Source organism: Cynoglossus semilaevis, chromosome 6 (assembly GCF_000523025.1).
Source record: "Cynoglossus semilaevis isolate Cse_v1.0 chromosome 6, Cse_v1.0, whole genome shotgun sequence".
NCBI classification, from domain to species: domain Eukaryota; kingdom Metazoa; phylum Chordata; class Actinopteri; order Pleuronectiformes; family Cynoglossidae; genus Cynoglossus; species Cynoglossus semilaevis.
The window spans coordinates 5,853,866-5,870,019 of NC_024312.1; the positions used below are offsets into that span (position 1 = coordinate 5,853,866).

The 16,154-nt window shown below is 39.6% G+C and overlaps 1 protein-coding gene across 1 annotated transcript; it reads left to right on the forward strand.

Annotated features, from left to right (window-relative positions):
• The first annotated feature begins 6,430 nt into the window (after positions 1 to 6,430).
• cfdp1 (craniofacial development protein 1) lies at positions 6,431 to 15,743 on the forward strand. Its single transcript, XM_008311545.3, has 7 exons — positions 6,431 to 6,731; positions 7,295 to 7,421; positions 7,662 to 7,890; positions 8,311 to 8,405; positions 9,690 to 9,821; positions 12,492 to 12,650; positions 13,771 to 15,743. Exons 1-7 carry the CDS (start codon positions 6,662 to 6,664, stop codon positions 13,859 to 13,861), a joined length of 903 nt encoding a protein of 300 aa, XP_008309767.1. The 5' UTR covers positions 6,431 to 6,661; the 3' UTR covers positions 13,862 to 15,743.
• The last annotated feature ends 411 nt before the right edge of the window (positions 15,744 to 16,154 follow it).

Here is a 16,154-nt window from a genome sequence, read left to right on the forward strand (position 1 = left end):
ATCACCTGGTCTGTGAACGGTTCAATCATGAAAACCTGTTTATTTCCATTCAGATGTATGTTTATTCCATTTTAAAACCTGTTTATTTCCATTCAGATTTATGTTTATTCCATAGGTGATATAATGGCTGAAAACTTAATATAAATCATTGAAAAGCAAATAAGGCCCCCTACAGGATGGATTCATCTGGTGTCAGGTCAAAGACATGGGTTCACATCCCTCCTTACTGCTGTTTGATTCAATTCCTTGTGAATAACCCAGGAGGAGATTTCTCAGTGGATTTTAATTTGCTCTGATTTAACACACGCTGAGAACTACAACATAAAAATTTCAGTTTAACTTGATTACAGCCTCAGCGCGCACCGGGAACTAAAGCATGAATATTATAAATCATTTTTCATGTTAAACAGAAGAAGAAGATGGGGCCACTGTAAAAACACGCCCTTGTTTACCGCTCACCACACTGGGAGCTAATCTGGCATTGATGCTCGTAATCTATTAAAATTACCTTCATTAATTTCGTTCCTGAGGCTCAAACTCTGCAACAAACAAATAAAACATATCCGCGCCATATTATCCTGCACTGTAAATGAGGCTAAATTGCACCGTAAATCCTGCCAGATCCCAGCACCGCTGCACCCAGTCACGCAGCACAGGGTCTCTCATGCATTATTTATTTATTTTATTTATTTGTTTGTTTGCTTGTTTATTTGTACATTTCATTACGTGCCAGCGAGAAAAGCTACTTCCCAACATTCTTAGTGTGAATAATAAAGTGTTACTTTTTACAAACAGATGCTTCTACTTCATCAAAGCAAAAGTTTCCTCTGATCTGGATGTTGTGGCTTTCCTGCTGCTGCTGCTGCTGCTGCTGCTGCTGTTACTTCTGCTGTTACTGCTGCTGCTGCTGCTGTTACTGCTGCTGTTGCTGCTGCTGCTGCTGCTGCTGTTACTGCTGCTGCTGCTGCTGCTGCACCTTTATAACAGGAAACCCTCGGTGAGATGTTGCATATATCTGTCATTTCCCTTGTGCTGCTGAAAACAAAGCTCTTTCTCAGACAGACAATAGTTCAAACAGATGAGCAGATCACCTCTGGTGACCCTCACCTCTGCCCTGTCTCCATGTGTCTCATGTTTACTCTCTCATCCGTCCACCTTCGCCCTGTAATAACGGCACACATCACACACTCTGAGCAGTAGAGGGGGGTTTCCTGGCACTGAGCAGCAGCAGCAGCAGCAGCAGTAACAGCAGTAACAGCAGCCCCAGGAGAGTGTGGGTCCAGGCTGTTACGACGGTCACTGGTGTCAGACATGATGGAGGACATTATCACACTGTCAGGGCCTCTGATGGTGATGGAGCAGAGACAGAGGCAGACAGGACACACACACACACACACACAGGAGAGTGTGGTGTTAAATAGGTTAGTGGTGAAACACCGAGACACTGAGGTGACTGAGATGAGAGGGTGGAGGAGAGAGAAGAGGGAGAGGGAGTTAGTCACGACAGGCACAAAGAACTGAGGGCAATGGTTTGACTTGGTTCAAATGTTTTAACGTCTCAACAAAAGGACAAATATTCTGTCTGTTCACTGTGAAAAATATGATTATGTAGCATTTTAATCATTTTAATCATTTTAGGACCCATTACTGGCATTTTACTTAGAGCTACCTCCCTTTTTGGATTATTTTTAAACTTTTTTTTTACATATAAAGATTAACTTTATTTCTATATTTTTTTGGCCAAATTTGACTCTTGTAGTCCTAATGTTATTGGCAAGTTGTGGAACTTGGGTCAGTTCAAGGTGGATTTTGATAAAAACACATAGAAATATGGATGGATGGATGGATGGATATATATATATATATATATATATATTTTTGCTAACACAAGTCATGGATTTCTTTTTATTTATTTTGTACTCCTCCTTTTCTGACTTCATTGTTGCTATATTTTAGTTTATTAACACATGGATTTCCTCCACTACTGCACAATGTATTTCTGAGGACAGTTCTGAGGACAGTTCTGAGGACAGTTCTGAGGACAGTTCTGAGGACAGTTCTGTACTCTATGTATATTTTACATAGTGGTACGCTGCCCACGTCTGGGCCGAGGCCGAGTCTTCCTGTTTTTACAAGTTAATTTCTCACTCTGGATAATTCCAAACCTGGTTTAAAGACAGGCAGGTCAATAGTTTACAGAGTGTAAAACCCCTCATCCGTCACTCTAATTCAATTCAAAACCTCTACTGTGGTTGATATTGACAAGACTGAGGCGCGACTGAGGCAAACCAGAGCAGGAAGACGAGGTACGGAGCATGAAAAAAAACATTTCAACCGATTTTAACTTAATATCTGGCCTGTTAAAAAAAAATCCACTGCTTTAAACAATATCACATCAGCCTGAAGATGAAGTCAAGTATATCAGAGAAGAAGAAAAATAAATAAATCTGTGACATGAATGAATGTTACTGTAGTGGATGCAGCTCCTCATTGAGATGTTTCATCAGGAACCTCTCATCAAGCAGCTCCTCTAAACTGTGACTCACGGAGTGAAGAGGTTCAGCCGGTGCTTGACTTAACATTAGAACATTTAAATTGTTAAGATGAATTGTTTTAAAGTGATGTCGAGCTTCAGCTGCGTTCGCTCCCCTGACATTTGGCTTACGCTGCCGTATCTCAGAATGATGTGAAGTGCGACACGCACAGATTCACCTTTGTGACTCCCAGCCGTCATTTGTATGTAAGGTCTAAAGTCGGGCTGATGAAAAAAAAAAAAATACAGTTGTTTGTCTGTAGGTTACGTCCTCCTGTAGCTTCATGTCAAACAGCGTGGTTTTAATGAATGTTGAAAACATGTCTTCAGACTGCGGACTGTGGATTCAGTTCAGTAAGTAAGGCTTCAGTTTAGAGGAAAACGACCAAAAAAATCACTTCCAGCGAAAAATGCAGATGAAAAAATGTGAGTTCTGCGACTGTGCCCTGCTCCGTTATCCATTTTCTACTAAATGGGATTTTAATTTACAAAATGTAGTGCATATTCAATTGAAGAAAATGTAAAACTCACAAAAACACAAATTTTATAATAACCAACGTTTTTACTCCGACTTGGGTTTTTTCCCTGAATCCCTCATTTTGACAGCAGCCAGGATTCCAGGCAGGGCCCGAACTTGACTCTGTGCTGTTCTGGTGTTGAAGAAGCGTAATGGTTCTGTGGACTGGCACAGTGGTCATGCTGAGAAGAGGGAGAACAGGATGTAACTACTGAGCCATTACTGCATCACTAACACGTCCAGGAAGAGGTGGACGCAGTGAAAGACATGAAAGAACAGGCACAAAGAACACAAAAGAACAGGGGTTAGCTGGCTGGATTGTTCCGTCGTATTTAAGATACATTATAGCACATACTAAAGTAGTGACTGAGTTTGACTACCTTTTGCACCATAATAAAAAAACACTCAGAATTGATGAAGCTCACCTCATAAATGAAACGTCTTTTTAAATCTTTAGTTCTTACGATTATAAATAGTTTTAAATTCACATAAGGAATAGTTGTTTTTCCTTCTTTAGTTCGACTTTTCTAACAGGAAGTTGATGTTTGTCATTTGAAGTCTTTGCTGTAGATCTACAGAAGTGACACCAGATTACCAGGGTAGGGCATCAGAGTGAGATTTAACGAGATTATTTTTAATTTCTCAGCCTCAGTTTCAGGCTCCATAGTCTCTTTAGCTTTTCCTTTGTGGCTAAAATGTGGGTTTTGTCTGCTTGGTCTGCTTGTTTCAGTCATGTTCCAAAGAAAATGAACCATGATGTGAAAAAGTCTTCATTCATCAAAATTATTGAATTATTACTCTTTTAAAATCTCAGTCATGGGGAGCTAGATTTAAGTAAAAACAAATAGTAAAATGATTCAAATTAGTCTAAAAACAACGATGTGCTAATTTTTCTAAGAATTAACCAAAATAAAAATGATTTATTCTGTAAATGAAGTTGATCAAATTTAGCTCAAAGATACATAAAAATGCATAAAACCTTGCTTTGAATTTCCTGATAACGCCCTCCTCAGAAAGGGAAAAAAAACTGGAAAGAAAAAAAAGTTGCCACAAAAATCCCACACAGGTGCCACAACTGACCAGACTCTGGACATGCCTGAAATAGGACGTGGACAATGAGATTTATGAATATCTTTATTTCTACTCTTCAACCAGAATAACCTTCTCTCATCTTCAATCCAAGCTGAGCCTCTATTTGTAAACCTTGCATCAGAAATGCAGCACCTGTGGCGGCTGGAGAAGGTCTCCCGACGCTCCTGAATCTAATTCTAAAAACTATAACTCTGGCTGTGCGTGTCCATGGGATTACGCTGTCCTGACACAAGAGAGCATATTACCAACTGCAATTTTTAATAAAAATGTGCCCCCAGCCTCCCTGCTGGTGTAGAGCGAGGCTTAGTGAAACGTGGACCACATCATTAGCATTTAAAGAGCTCAGGATCATCCCAGGATCCACAGCAAATCCATCGCAAGAATCTGATAGAAGCACAAAGAGAGGGAAATGAGGGGAAAAAACAGAGTAAATTCCACATTGAAATGCTGTTTCAGATGAACGTCAGGCCAAGTGAGGACGGTTACTGTGGTGACGGGTGGAACGCAAGAATCTGCGATTGGGAAAGGCATATTAACACCAGTCAAACGGAAGATGCTCAGAATCTAACCCAAAAGAAATGAGTCAAAAAGTTCTGTAAAAATAAATATTGTTGAAAATAACAGGTATTTTAGTTGCAGCGTTGGAGACACTGGAGAGACGTGTGTTCGTTGTGTTTTTTATTTTCTTTTTCTTTTTTACTTCTCCTTGATATAACATGCCAAATGTCACCAGGCAGAGACCAGGAGACTGTTCAGAGTTTGTTCACTTCACTGCATTACGGTCATGGGAAACTAAACATCCAGTCTCTTTATTGGATTTGTACCTTCGATCTCCGAATCCAGGACTCCTGGGCCGCCGTCTCCACGGCACCCAGGCACATGATTAGCACCACGCCGTCACCCCTCCACCCCCGCCCCCGCTAATAATAATATGTGCAAATTACACTTAATCACTCGTCATTTGGGTCATCTTCAGATAGAGCCACGCTGACTGCCGTCTAAACACATTACATCGTGACATGGCAATTATGTGTTATTTAGAGGGAGAAGGAATAATGAGCGCGTCTCTCTTTGTGAGGAAAAACTCTAGGTTCTAATGGTCTCCATCGTCTCATATACTCTTACTGCTCCTACTTTAAACTAACACGAGGAAAAGATTTTCATAGGACGAAGGGTTTTGGAAGCCGGAGTCTTCAGTGTCACTGGAACAGCTCTGATATTTGATGGACGTCCTTCAGGAGTATTTACAGCACATGCTGCATGTGCTGCTCCTGTTTTCCACTAGTTTTGTCATGCTTTGTTCAGGGTCAGTCAACATGCGTCACGACCAGTGATTTAACATGTTGTAAAAAAACAACCATTTTTTTTAGTGACTCATAGCCAGAGCTCACACATACACACACACACACACACGCACACACGTTCTCTTATGTATGTGTAAAGGTTTTTTAAATGTATTCTTCAGGGGTTTATATATATATATATATATATATATGTATATGTATATATATATACATATATACATATATATGTATATATGTATATATGTATATATATAATATATATATATTGAAATACTAGCTTTGTACTTTCTGCTTGTGTACTGTTGCCTCTGCATTAATTGAAATAAAATGCTAAGTTATTTACAGTGTCTGTCATCGATGCTCTTTTTTCAACCATTATGGCAGCCATTTTTGGTTAATAATGTTGAATTCCTTCTTTAATTTCTCCCATTAATGCTCAGTTCTGTCTTTGTCACTAACGTTTGGTGGTTCACAGTCTGTCAGTCAGACTTTTATACCTCTTTATTCATCTTTTTTAAACCTTTGTGCTTATATGTTGAGTATTTTAAACGTGAGTACAGCCGAGAGAATTTATTTGCATGGAAACAATTGAGTAGAATAAATATTTTTTTTTGTTTTTAGCTAATTCGTTCAAACAGCGTACTCTGGTGGTCAATTTGTGCTATTAATAGCCAACCCCAACGTCTGCGGTCTTGGCAGCAGGGTACGCGGTTGACCCTTTTATTTATTTTTTCCGCGAATAAATAAATAACATAGCTTTTTCTTTCATAGTGAAATAATACACGAATCTTATTGGAACTACCGTGGCAGAAAACGAGGTACAAAAAAGTCTTACTTTGCTCCCACCCCGATCCTTAAGGTGGTGCGCTGTCTAAGTAATCCCGGTGGCTGTTTTTGCCTTAGAAGAAGAAAGTTCTCGAAAACTCTATTTGGGCTTTCGAGCTCGCCGTCATCTCAACAATCTCTCAATAATAATAATAATTAATAAAACGTTAACCTTACGAAACAAATTAAAATGTAATCACGGTGTTATTTTATTTATTTGGCTTCAGACAAGGTCTTTGTGAATAAACAACCGTACGGTTACAGCGTTAGAAAGGGGAGGGAACGTTGTACAGGGAGAAAAGACACCAAGCCGGAAGCATATCGTCGGTGCACACACTCTGCTAGTGTTGTATTTACGGTATTGTTAGTAGGGAACTGTTTTATTTCAAAATGATGAATTATTCTGACTACGACTCTGACGGGTATGAGTCCAACGATGACGCAGACTACGTACCCTCAGGTGAGGGCTAAAAAAGGTTATGTTTGTGAACACGTTGCCACAAAATATCTCGGTGTGTTGTTGGAGTAAACGGATGTTATCACGCACGGAGTATGAATGGACGTCGAATAATTGTCAGTTGAGCATAAAAAACGACCCGTTTGTCACCGAATGAATAATCTTTACACCAAGGAGTGTCCAAAAACACTCGTGAACACGTGGTTAACTAGCTGATGTGTATAGTACATGCATTTTAGTCTGTTGTCATTGGAGAATCAAAGCAGTTTTGCTATTTGTACACATGTCTAAAGGGCAATGGGAAGACGGTTAGGAAGAAAATACAACCACTAGACGGCATGAATGCCGGCTTGAAACGCGTTTGGCTGCTCAATAAAATGACATATTACATTTTGTTTTATTTATTTAAAAAATTGAGACATTTCACTCTTTAAAGCAAGGATGTCGTACACTCCTAACGGTTGATTTCATATATATGTATGTATGTATGTATGGTTGATTTCATATATATGTATATGAATGTATGTATGTATGACTTCTTTATTTACATCTTGTTGTTGCCTCAGATGACAACCTCAGTGAAGATGACATTAATGAGTGTGTAAAGGAAGACCCTCTGAACGATGATGGAGATGAACCACGTCCTGATGACGTCAGGACAAAGAAGAACAAGAAGAAAGACATCAGTGTGAGGTAAATGTGTGAGAAACAGGTTTGCAGAACTTTATGATATGGATCAGTTAAGAATTGTGTATCTGCATCACAGTTTAATAAAAAAAATGTAAATTTGGACTTAAATGTCAGTAATAGGTGTGGATGACTCTTGTTTAACAAACCTGTTGAGTTTTCAATATAAATAATTATAGAAAAGGTATATTATACTTTTTAAATTGCACATCGATTCACTGCTGTTTCTGGAAAAAATATTTCCAGGAAGAGGAAGAAAGGAGTACTAAAGCTACAGAAGGAGGAGGAGAAAGATGTAGGAGGATCGGAACAGATAGAGGAGCCACAGGAGGACCTGACCAAAGCCACTGGCACAGGGGAAAAAGAAACAAAAGCAAAGAAAAAGGCTGATGATCTGTGGGCGAGTTTTCTGTCTGACGTGGGATCAAGACCTAAAGAATCGACTCCTGCTTCACCGTCAAGTTCAGCGCAGAAGGTGAAAGACACGCATTTCTTCCCTGTTTGCCACATATATCAAAACATTAAAAAGAAACTCCAGGTCAAAGAATTTCTTCCCTGTTTGCCACATTAAAAAGAAACTCCAGGTCAAAGACCGTGGGCAGGGTCACTGACTTTGCCTTGCTCTACAGTACCAGAGTGTAGGAGCTGTTCTGCCAGAGCAGAGGGCTTGTTTATTTGTTTACAAAGCAATTATTCACTCTTAAAATACAAATTTAATTAGATTAGATTATTATCATAATCCCCCCACATGACTCATGTTGGCTGAAAAACCTTAAATAGTTCTATTAGGTCTAAATGTAGCCTGTACGTTGAGCCATGGCCGTGAAATCTAGCTGTGTTTTCAACAGTTGCCATTTTTCTCTCTTTAACCTTTTTAATTTTTTTCACCTCACAGGAGGACACCAATGTAATAACAGCTGTAACAAAAACATCAGAACCCGCCAAAGTCACCATCACCAAGGTTTTTGACTTTGCTGGAGAAGAGATTCGGTAGGTCTCAAAACTTTTTCCTGCCTATAACAAAAAACAAACAAAAACAAATCAGTTGTCAACATCAAGGTAAAACGAATATTTTAAAATGATATTTAGTATTTATTTGGACACACACACAATAATATAGAGATGATAAAAAGTGTTGCCTACTGCAGATGTAATAAATGTATACTGAGAAGAAATTGTAGAAACGGTCTCTTAGTGCCACCCTGTGGACAACGTCTTGATCCTCGTCTGTGTTGTTACACTAGAATGGAATTGTGATTTAGAATGCCACAATCTTTATTGTTCATCCTGGGTGAAAAATAAATGTAAAAACCAAAACCACACTGCATTCAATAAAACAAATATTGAAGTTTATTGCTGACACTAGTAACCATATTCAATGCATCCAGGGAGCTTCCAAGACAGAGAATTGCTGGAGTAAAATATAAATACCTTTATCTGTTTTGTCATTTTTTTTGATCACTTGCACTGATGCACTTAAAAAAAAAACAAAGCTATCTTGTATTTACCATTCATTTTCTCAAAAAATTCCTCTCAAGACGACATAAAAACACTTCGGATCATTGAAAAAAGAATTTAAATTAATGTTGGCGACAGAAGAAAACATGTACATTTAACACCTCAACCCCACCCCACACATTAGGCTGGTAAACCTGGTTGCAATTTGCAACTTGCAACCGTTCCACTAGATGGCGCAGTAGTAGCTCTTATTAAGTTTGCCAAGCCTCGCAAAGAAGCATTCAAATTCGGCACAGAATTTAAAAATAAATAAATGTATTAGTTAAAGCTGAAAATGACGTCAAAACACGTCTTTAAATCAAGTTTATTAATTAATTAATGAGTGACATGATATATAGTATTTAAACTGCAACATGACATCACACAAAATTCAATGTTTGTTTTTGTTTTTTTACAAATCCCCTTACACCGAACTGTGCATGTATAGTATTTAAACTGCAACTTGACATCACACAAAATTCAATGTTTGTTTTTGTTTTTTTACAAATCCCCTTACACCGAACTGTGCATTTTCATGTAAATATTGCTGCATATAATTTGCATATATAACAAGAAGATTCTCATGATGGATGCATTTTAATTTTAAAGCTAGTGCAGCACTGATGTTACTCAAAGATGCAGCTGAAAAATGTGTGGCTCTTAGCCTGCCCCCTGGAGGCTGTACTGTATAATATATATAACACGTGTTTTCTCAATCTTCTTCACTGGTCAAAATTAGTACGAAATCACTCATTTATCTAATTCTCCTCCTGTCAGGGTGCAGCAAGAAGTTTCCGCAGACTCCAAAGAAGCTAAGACTTTTTTTAAAAGTCAAAACAAAGATGAGCAGGAGAAAGACGATGAAGTGGAGACGTCGTCAACCAGCCAGACGCCTTGTCCTGGCCCAAGGTACACTAACAAATTCACAACAAACATTGACTTTGGGATAGAGATTAAAGACAAGGTCAGACTGATATATGTGAATGGAAAATAGTTGGGGTTTTTTGTTTTAGATTGGTTGTTTAATTTTGTTTATTTTTTTTGTTTTAGATTGGTTGTTTAATTTTTCATGCTTTGGAGCTTCTTTTTTTTTTAGATTTTACAGCCAGTAGATGGCTCGCTTCATTCCTTTGTCCCAAATGGATTTTGGCTCTGGTATCTTAAACTGAGTATACAAACAGAGAGGTTGGTGTCTTGTAGTTTTTGCAGCGAACTCAGGCATTTTTGGCAATAAGTGAAGTTTAAGTTAGGACTTAGTATCAAGTGCCGTGGTATCGACAGTCGAGTCCTGGTCTTCAGGTCTACTGTAACATAAATCCAACCAGATCAAACTCAGTGTCTTTGCCTCACGCTGTATGTACTGTGTGTGGCTCTTTGTCCTGACACATTTTTATTAACTTCTGTTGGCAATAAACCATGCTGGGCGTGCACATCTTCCCTCCAAAACCTCAGGCAGGAAACAGGAATTCAGCTGCCAACAGACAGGAAGTCAAGTGCATCCAGAAGTTATTTCCTATTTATCTCAAGCCTCATCCTTCTCTGTGTGTGTGTGAGTGAGAGAGACTAAATGTGAGTCTTAATGTGTGTTGGTGCAGGAGTTGAGGGATACTGAACACAACAGGAAAGAACCATCATCACCACTCCCTCATCACACACACACACACACACACACAGAGAGAGAGTTAGAGCTAAAGTTATTGTGTACTTATTGCAGTGATAGTGCAACTGTTATGTAACTTTTTATATATATATATATATATATTTATGTAACTTTTTATATACATATATATATATATATATATTATTCATTCTTACCAGCGATTTTTAAAAATGTTTTATTTAACATCAACATTTTCCCACAGTGATATTTTTGCATTTTCATGCCTTTTGCATTTAACTTGTATATAATTTTCCTGCCAGTTTAACTGAATAATGAAGGTCTTTGAGTTTTGCCTCACAATTAACTGTAAGTGATGCCAAAGAGCAGCTGAAGAAACCCAGTCAAATGATGTCATCACTAGTCACGATCAAACCAATAATTAAGACCAGTGCAGTGTTATTCAACCTTGGGGTCACAACCACACTTGGGGTCACAAATGGGTTTTAAAAAAAAAACGATAAAAATATTTTTTCAGCTAATAATTATTCTTTTGAAAATGATGATTAAAAACAACATACACAATCTTAAACAACTGTATTCTTTCACTTTCATGCACAGAAGTATCTTTGAGTGTAGCCACAAATATGTGATGTCAAAATGGGGTCACCAGGTTGGTCCCTGGTTTAATGAATAAAGGCTGTAAACTGATATTCATAATTTCAGTTTACAGCCATAATTCCCTAAACTGTGGATTAACGAAGCTCAACAGCAGCCACTTTGAAATTGTGCAAACGAATTGTAATTGGAACAAACGTGGACAAATAGCTGAAATTGTGTAATTGGAACAAACGTGGACAAATAGAAGACAGAGTGAAGGTGACAGGTCTGGGCAGGATCACACGCTGCTCCGGTCTGAAGCAGCAGCAACATGCTCTAAACATAGTTTGGAATTTTTTGCCCCGGGGCCGAGTTAGAGTGGATGAGCAAAACCTCCCGACATCAACACGCTGCAATTCAAGTGCATTAATGTGAGGTTCTCATGGCCGTGTGCAATTGTGGAACACCAAAATGAGTGGTGTTGAAATGGCCCACGGTAATCCACGATATCTGCCTCCAGCCTCGCTGCAGTAAAATGAAAAGCTCGGTCGGCCGTGGTCTTCGGCGGGACGTGATTATGCCTTTACGGTGTGATTTATATCGTCGTCTTAAAGGGAAACTCTCCCCACGCCGACACTTTTCACTAACTGGTGTACACTGCACGCTCCACCTCATGATGCAGTCATTGATTTGCGAGGCCGATGGTGATTCCAGAATAAAAACGTAGTAATGGGCTATAACTATAAACCCAAACAACATAAATTGTATAATTGAAAAACACATCAAATTTTTTTGTGAAGTCAGCAATACAAATGCATTTCTCTATTAAAGCTGCAGCGGGCTGTAAACGGAGGAGGTGGAGGAGCGTCAGTCTGGAGATGTTATTTTAAACTGATCGCTCACTGATTCTAAACAAATGTGAAGCAAATGGCAGCACGGCGTTAAAGACACCTTTTTTCCTGTTGTGACATTTAAACCTTGCCTCGTTAAATCAAGTCAGTGCAGTAAATGGAAAGGGCAGCTGTGTTGAGTGAATGAAGAGAAAAATGACCTCACAAAACGTCAGCGGTCAGCCACAAATCATGTCCCCATCAGCTGACAGCTGAGTGTGGTTTTGTTATGGTTTATAAATAAATGCACCGACTTCTGCTCCTTCCCTACATTAGATAGAGTTAACAAAAAAAACAAAAAACAGAACGTTAGGAAAACAAGTGTTCTGGTGGTTTTCAAAGTGATTCTGTTTACAGATCTTCCTCAGTGGAGAGAAGGAGGGAGAAGGAAGAAAGAAAGAGGAGGAGACACGGAAATAATTGCATTATTCTGTCCCCCACTTCTGTCCAGTGTGCAGTGTCCCACCCTAATCTGAGGGTTCTCGTTCTCAGTGCTAAGCGTCCGGCAGGAATGTCCAACCTCCTGGGTCGCATTGGTGGGAAGAAGCAGAAGATGAGCACGCTGGAGAAGTCCAAGATGGACTGGGACGCGTTCAAATCGGAGGAGGGCATCACCGAGGAGCTGGCCATTCACAACAGAGGACGAGAAGGGTGAGAGACACGTGGCCGGTCACTGATATATTTATATATTTATATTTGTTACAAGGAGCCGATAGTTGGGTAGAGATTGATACATAGTGTTGTAGAGTTTATCCATTTACCAATCAGGTCAGCATCAGCCAGTGTGGTCGGCCCAGGTATCTGGGTCGGTAATCGGACAGAACAAGTCGGATTTGTGTGTCCTTACATTCATTTTAGAGTCAAATGAATCTGACTTCCAATCTGTGGAACCATAGTGTAGTGATTATCAAACCTGCCTTACACATCTGCATCACAACCAGAAGGTCCTGGGTTCGAGTCCCAGAGGAGCCACATACTTAATAGTGCCTCCTGTGGCAGCCTGTGTGGGTGCAAAGACTTGCACTGGGAATTTCCCCACTGTGGGATAATTTTTTTAATATGTTTTTAAATCTGCATGTTTTTAGATTTTTTTTTTATCTGTACAGTACAAACCACTGTCTTTCTTTATCTGTACAGTACAAACCACTGTATGGGTTTCTGCCACCTAGTGACTGGAGGCGTGTTATCATTCATGCCTTACAGCAGTGGTACACATTTCCCCACTATTTGGGAAGTACTGCTTTAAGGCAACCACTTTAGCCACTATCCACCACTTGGAGGGTAATCTACAAGAACATTAGCCCACAGTTTGCACCATAAACCCTCAGTTTCAGAACTTTAACCCTGGCATTAACCAGAGCCAAAAATAAAACATGGGCTCAATAAAAACCTGGATTCCATCCCTCTGCGGACCGTTGGTCCTGACTAAGACCTGTGTTTAGACGCTGTGTAAATGTCCCAGAGAGGTAACAAAAGTATGTACGCTGTCACACAGGCAATGATTACATACTGCACATGACCAACAGGGGCAGCAGCAGAGGGGGCTTATTAAAAAACACTTAGACTGAGCAGGGACACACACACACACCACAGGAAAGGTAGAAAAACGACTTCCTTTGCAGCGGTGGGGGAAGAAGGAGGGGGGACTCCCAGAGATGTGATGGACATGTTCCTTCTGCAGTCTCCATCCTCCCCTTGTATTTTAAGCGTGCCTGTGAGTGTGATGATAAAGAAGATCTAAAGTTCTTCTCGCTGCTGCTGCTGTGTGCAGGTATGTGGAACGGAAGAACTTCCTGGATCGAGTCGATCACCGGCAGTTTGAGTTGGAAAAGGCAGTGAGACTGAGCAACATGAAACCATGACAGTATTTGACAGTACAGCCTACACATACACACACACTCACACACAATCACACACACACACACGAACAGATGTTGGTCTGCCTGTGTCTTCTGTTCTCGCTGCCGTGGCCTCAGTACAGGCAGCTCAGGCTGCTGCTGTGGAATGAGTCTATTTCAGGACCAGGATATTATTAGGAAGTGTTTGTGTAATGGATGGGTGGGTGTTGGGTGCTCTGCCTTTCCATCTATTTTCTCAACCAAGGCAACAATGGTCACATTTCATTGTCTAGTTCTGTCGTTAGGGGTCTGCGAACACCGTTATTACGCCGTAATTACGACGTTGGATGTCGACACACAGTCGGATCAAACGCTAATGCGAGCTGCGAATACAGTAATCCATTCATCCTCAACCGCTTAATCCTTTTCAGGTATGTGAAGTGGGCGTTGAAGCCCATCCACACAGTTATCAGGTCGCGGGGAAGGTGGGGGGGAGGGGCAGGGGGTACACCCTGGATAGTTCAACATCTCAGGTCCACATACAAAGACAAACAAGCGTTCATACTCGTATCTATGTTCAACATAATGTGTTCTGTTGACCAAACCCTTTGTGTTTGTGGATTGTGGGACGTAGCTGGAGTTTCTGAGGACAATCTCATGCATGCCCTGAGCAAAACAGGCAATAAGAATCCAGCTATTCAACATCTAAACTTACTTGGTTACACAGTTCTTGTTCAGTAGATTAGCCAAATTGTCATTGCAAGTGTATAGCAACATGCTATTATGCTAATGAGTCTGTTTTAGCTGTGTATGTGTTTAATTCTCAATAATTATAGTAATCAATCATGTCTCTTGGTTTGCAGTTGATGTTAAATATGTGGTCCTAAAACCCAGTCCTATAATATTTAGATTTAAACTAAATGGCTGCATTCACAGTGAGCTGAGCTCTACATGTGTTGATGAACACGTGTGTTTTCTCACCCATTCTTAGTTTTGGTTAAAGTCCAGGTCTAAGGACATTAGCTTTGATCATTTACTTAATAATTCATTTTTTAACTCATTTTTAAGTCAAGATTTTAATGATGATGATGTTTGTTTTTGAGGTCGCTGGTCATTTCACGTGATAATTACGATCATTTGTTCCTTCCTGTTTGGCCTGGTTGTCTTTATTTCCTCAAGTGATGATCATTGCCCCGGTGCTGCTCTTCTCATGCAGTGTTGTTTGGCTTCATTGACAGACGTTGTAGGTTACTGGGGTAAATGCTCCGCACATGTAGGTTGCCTGTTGCCTGTTCCAGGGGAACACAGCAACAATGGAAAACCTGGCCATTCACAGTTCTGTAGAGCTCCATATGCTGAAGTGACACCAGTCCACTGCCTTTGGGAACGTCAGCAGAACACAGCACATTTTCATATCGTAAGGTCGATCTTTGAGGTTTGTTTAAAAACTCTCAAGATACTGTTGTAATTGGGAAATCATGTTGCAGCAATAAAAGAGTAGAGAACACTGACAAGCCACTCTGGTGTTACCAAATTAAGAAGTGAAAAGATTTTAATTTGACACATTTTCAGAGAAAGGTTGTTTTTTTTTTTACTCACTCTACATTCTGAGCACTTCCTCAACTGTCACTGCACACTTTAGTGCTCAGGAATCAGAACAGATCTGAGTCCTGGAAAGATCGTATCACAGTGACAGCGGACTCTGTCCTGTACATGAGGCCGTGTTTTGTAAACAAACAGGCAGAACATTGGGGAGAATAGATAATATTACAGATGCAGAGAGAGACAAGGAGGAGAATATTGGAGGGTTTTTTATATACTGTCAATGGTTCGGTGTCTTTGAACAGTTCTTTTCATTCATGTAAATATATACACCCAATAAACATATTCTTTCTTTAAATGTGGTTTGGGTTTGTTCTGTGTCTCTGCAGTCGATACAGTGCATCCATACGTTTTGTTAGGAGCGTCGTCTCTCTGCAGTCGATACTCGGTGCATCCATACGTTTTGTTAGGAGCGTCAACTTGAACTGGTGTTTGATGGTAATAAGTCATACATTTTTGAGTGCAACAAGGAAGGAGGAGAGAATTGATAATTAAATTATGTGATAAATAACCTTTTAAAATTTTATTTAATATTTAAGATTAAAATTAATGAACAGTCATATACCTGAACTTAAAAAATCAATATTTTTATTACTCTAGGATATCTGCAGATTAGCATAAAAAACAAAATCTTTACTTTTCATCAATATTAATCTGCATTTCTATTACTCTAGGATATCTGCAGATTAGCAGTAAGATTACAGTACAATTACGC

Excerpts from the sequence above, each read along its gene's own strand:
- cfdp1 (XM_008311545.3), top strand. The coding sequence starts at position 6,662 with ATGATGAATTATTCTGACTACGACTCTGACGGGTATGAGTCCAACGAT. Across the intron at positions 7,422-7,661 it reads AAGAAAGACATCAGTGTGAG|GAAGAGGAAGAAAGGAGTAC; the intron begins GTAAATGTGTGA and ends AAATATTTCCAG. Across the intron at positions 9,822-12,491 it reads ACGCCTTGTCCTGGCCCAAG|TGCTAAGCGTCCGGCAGGAA; the intron begins GTACACTAACAA and ends TCTCGTTCTCAG.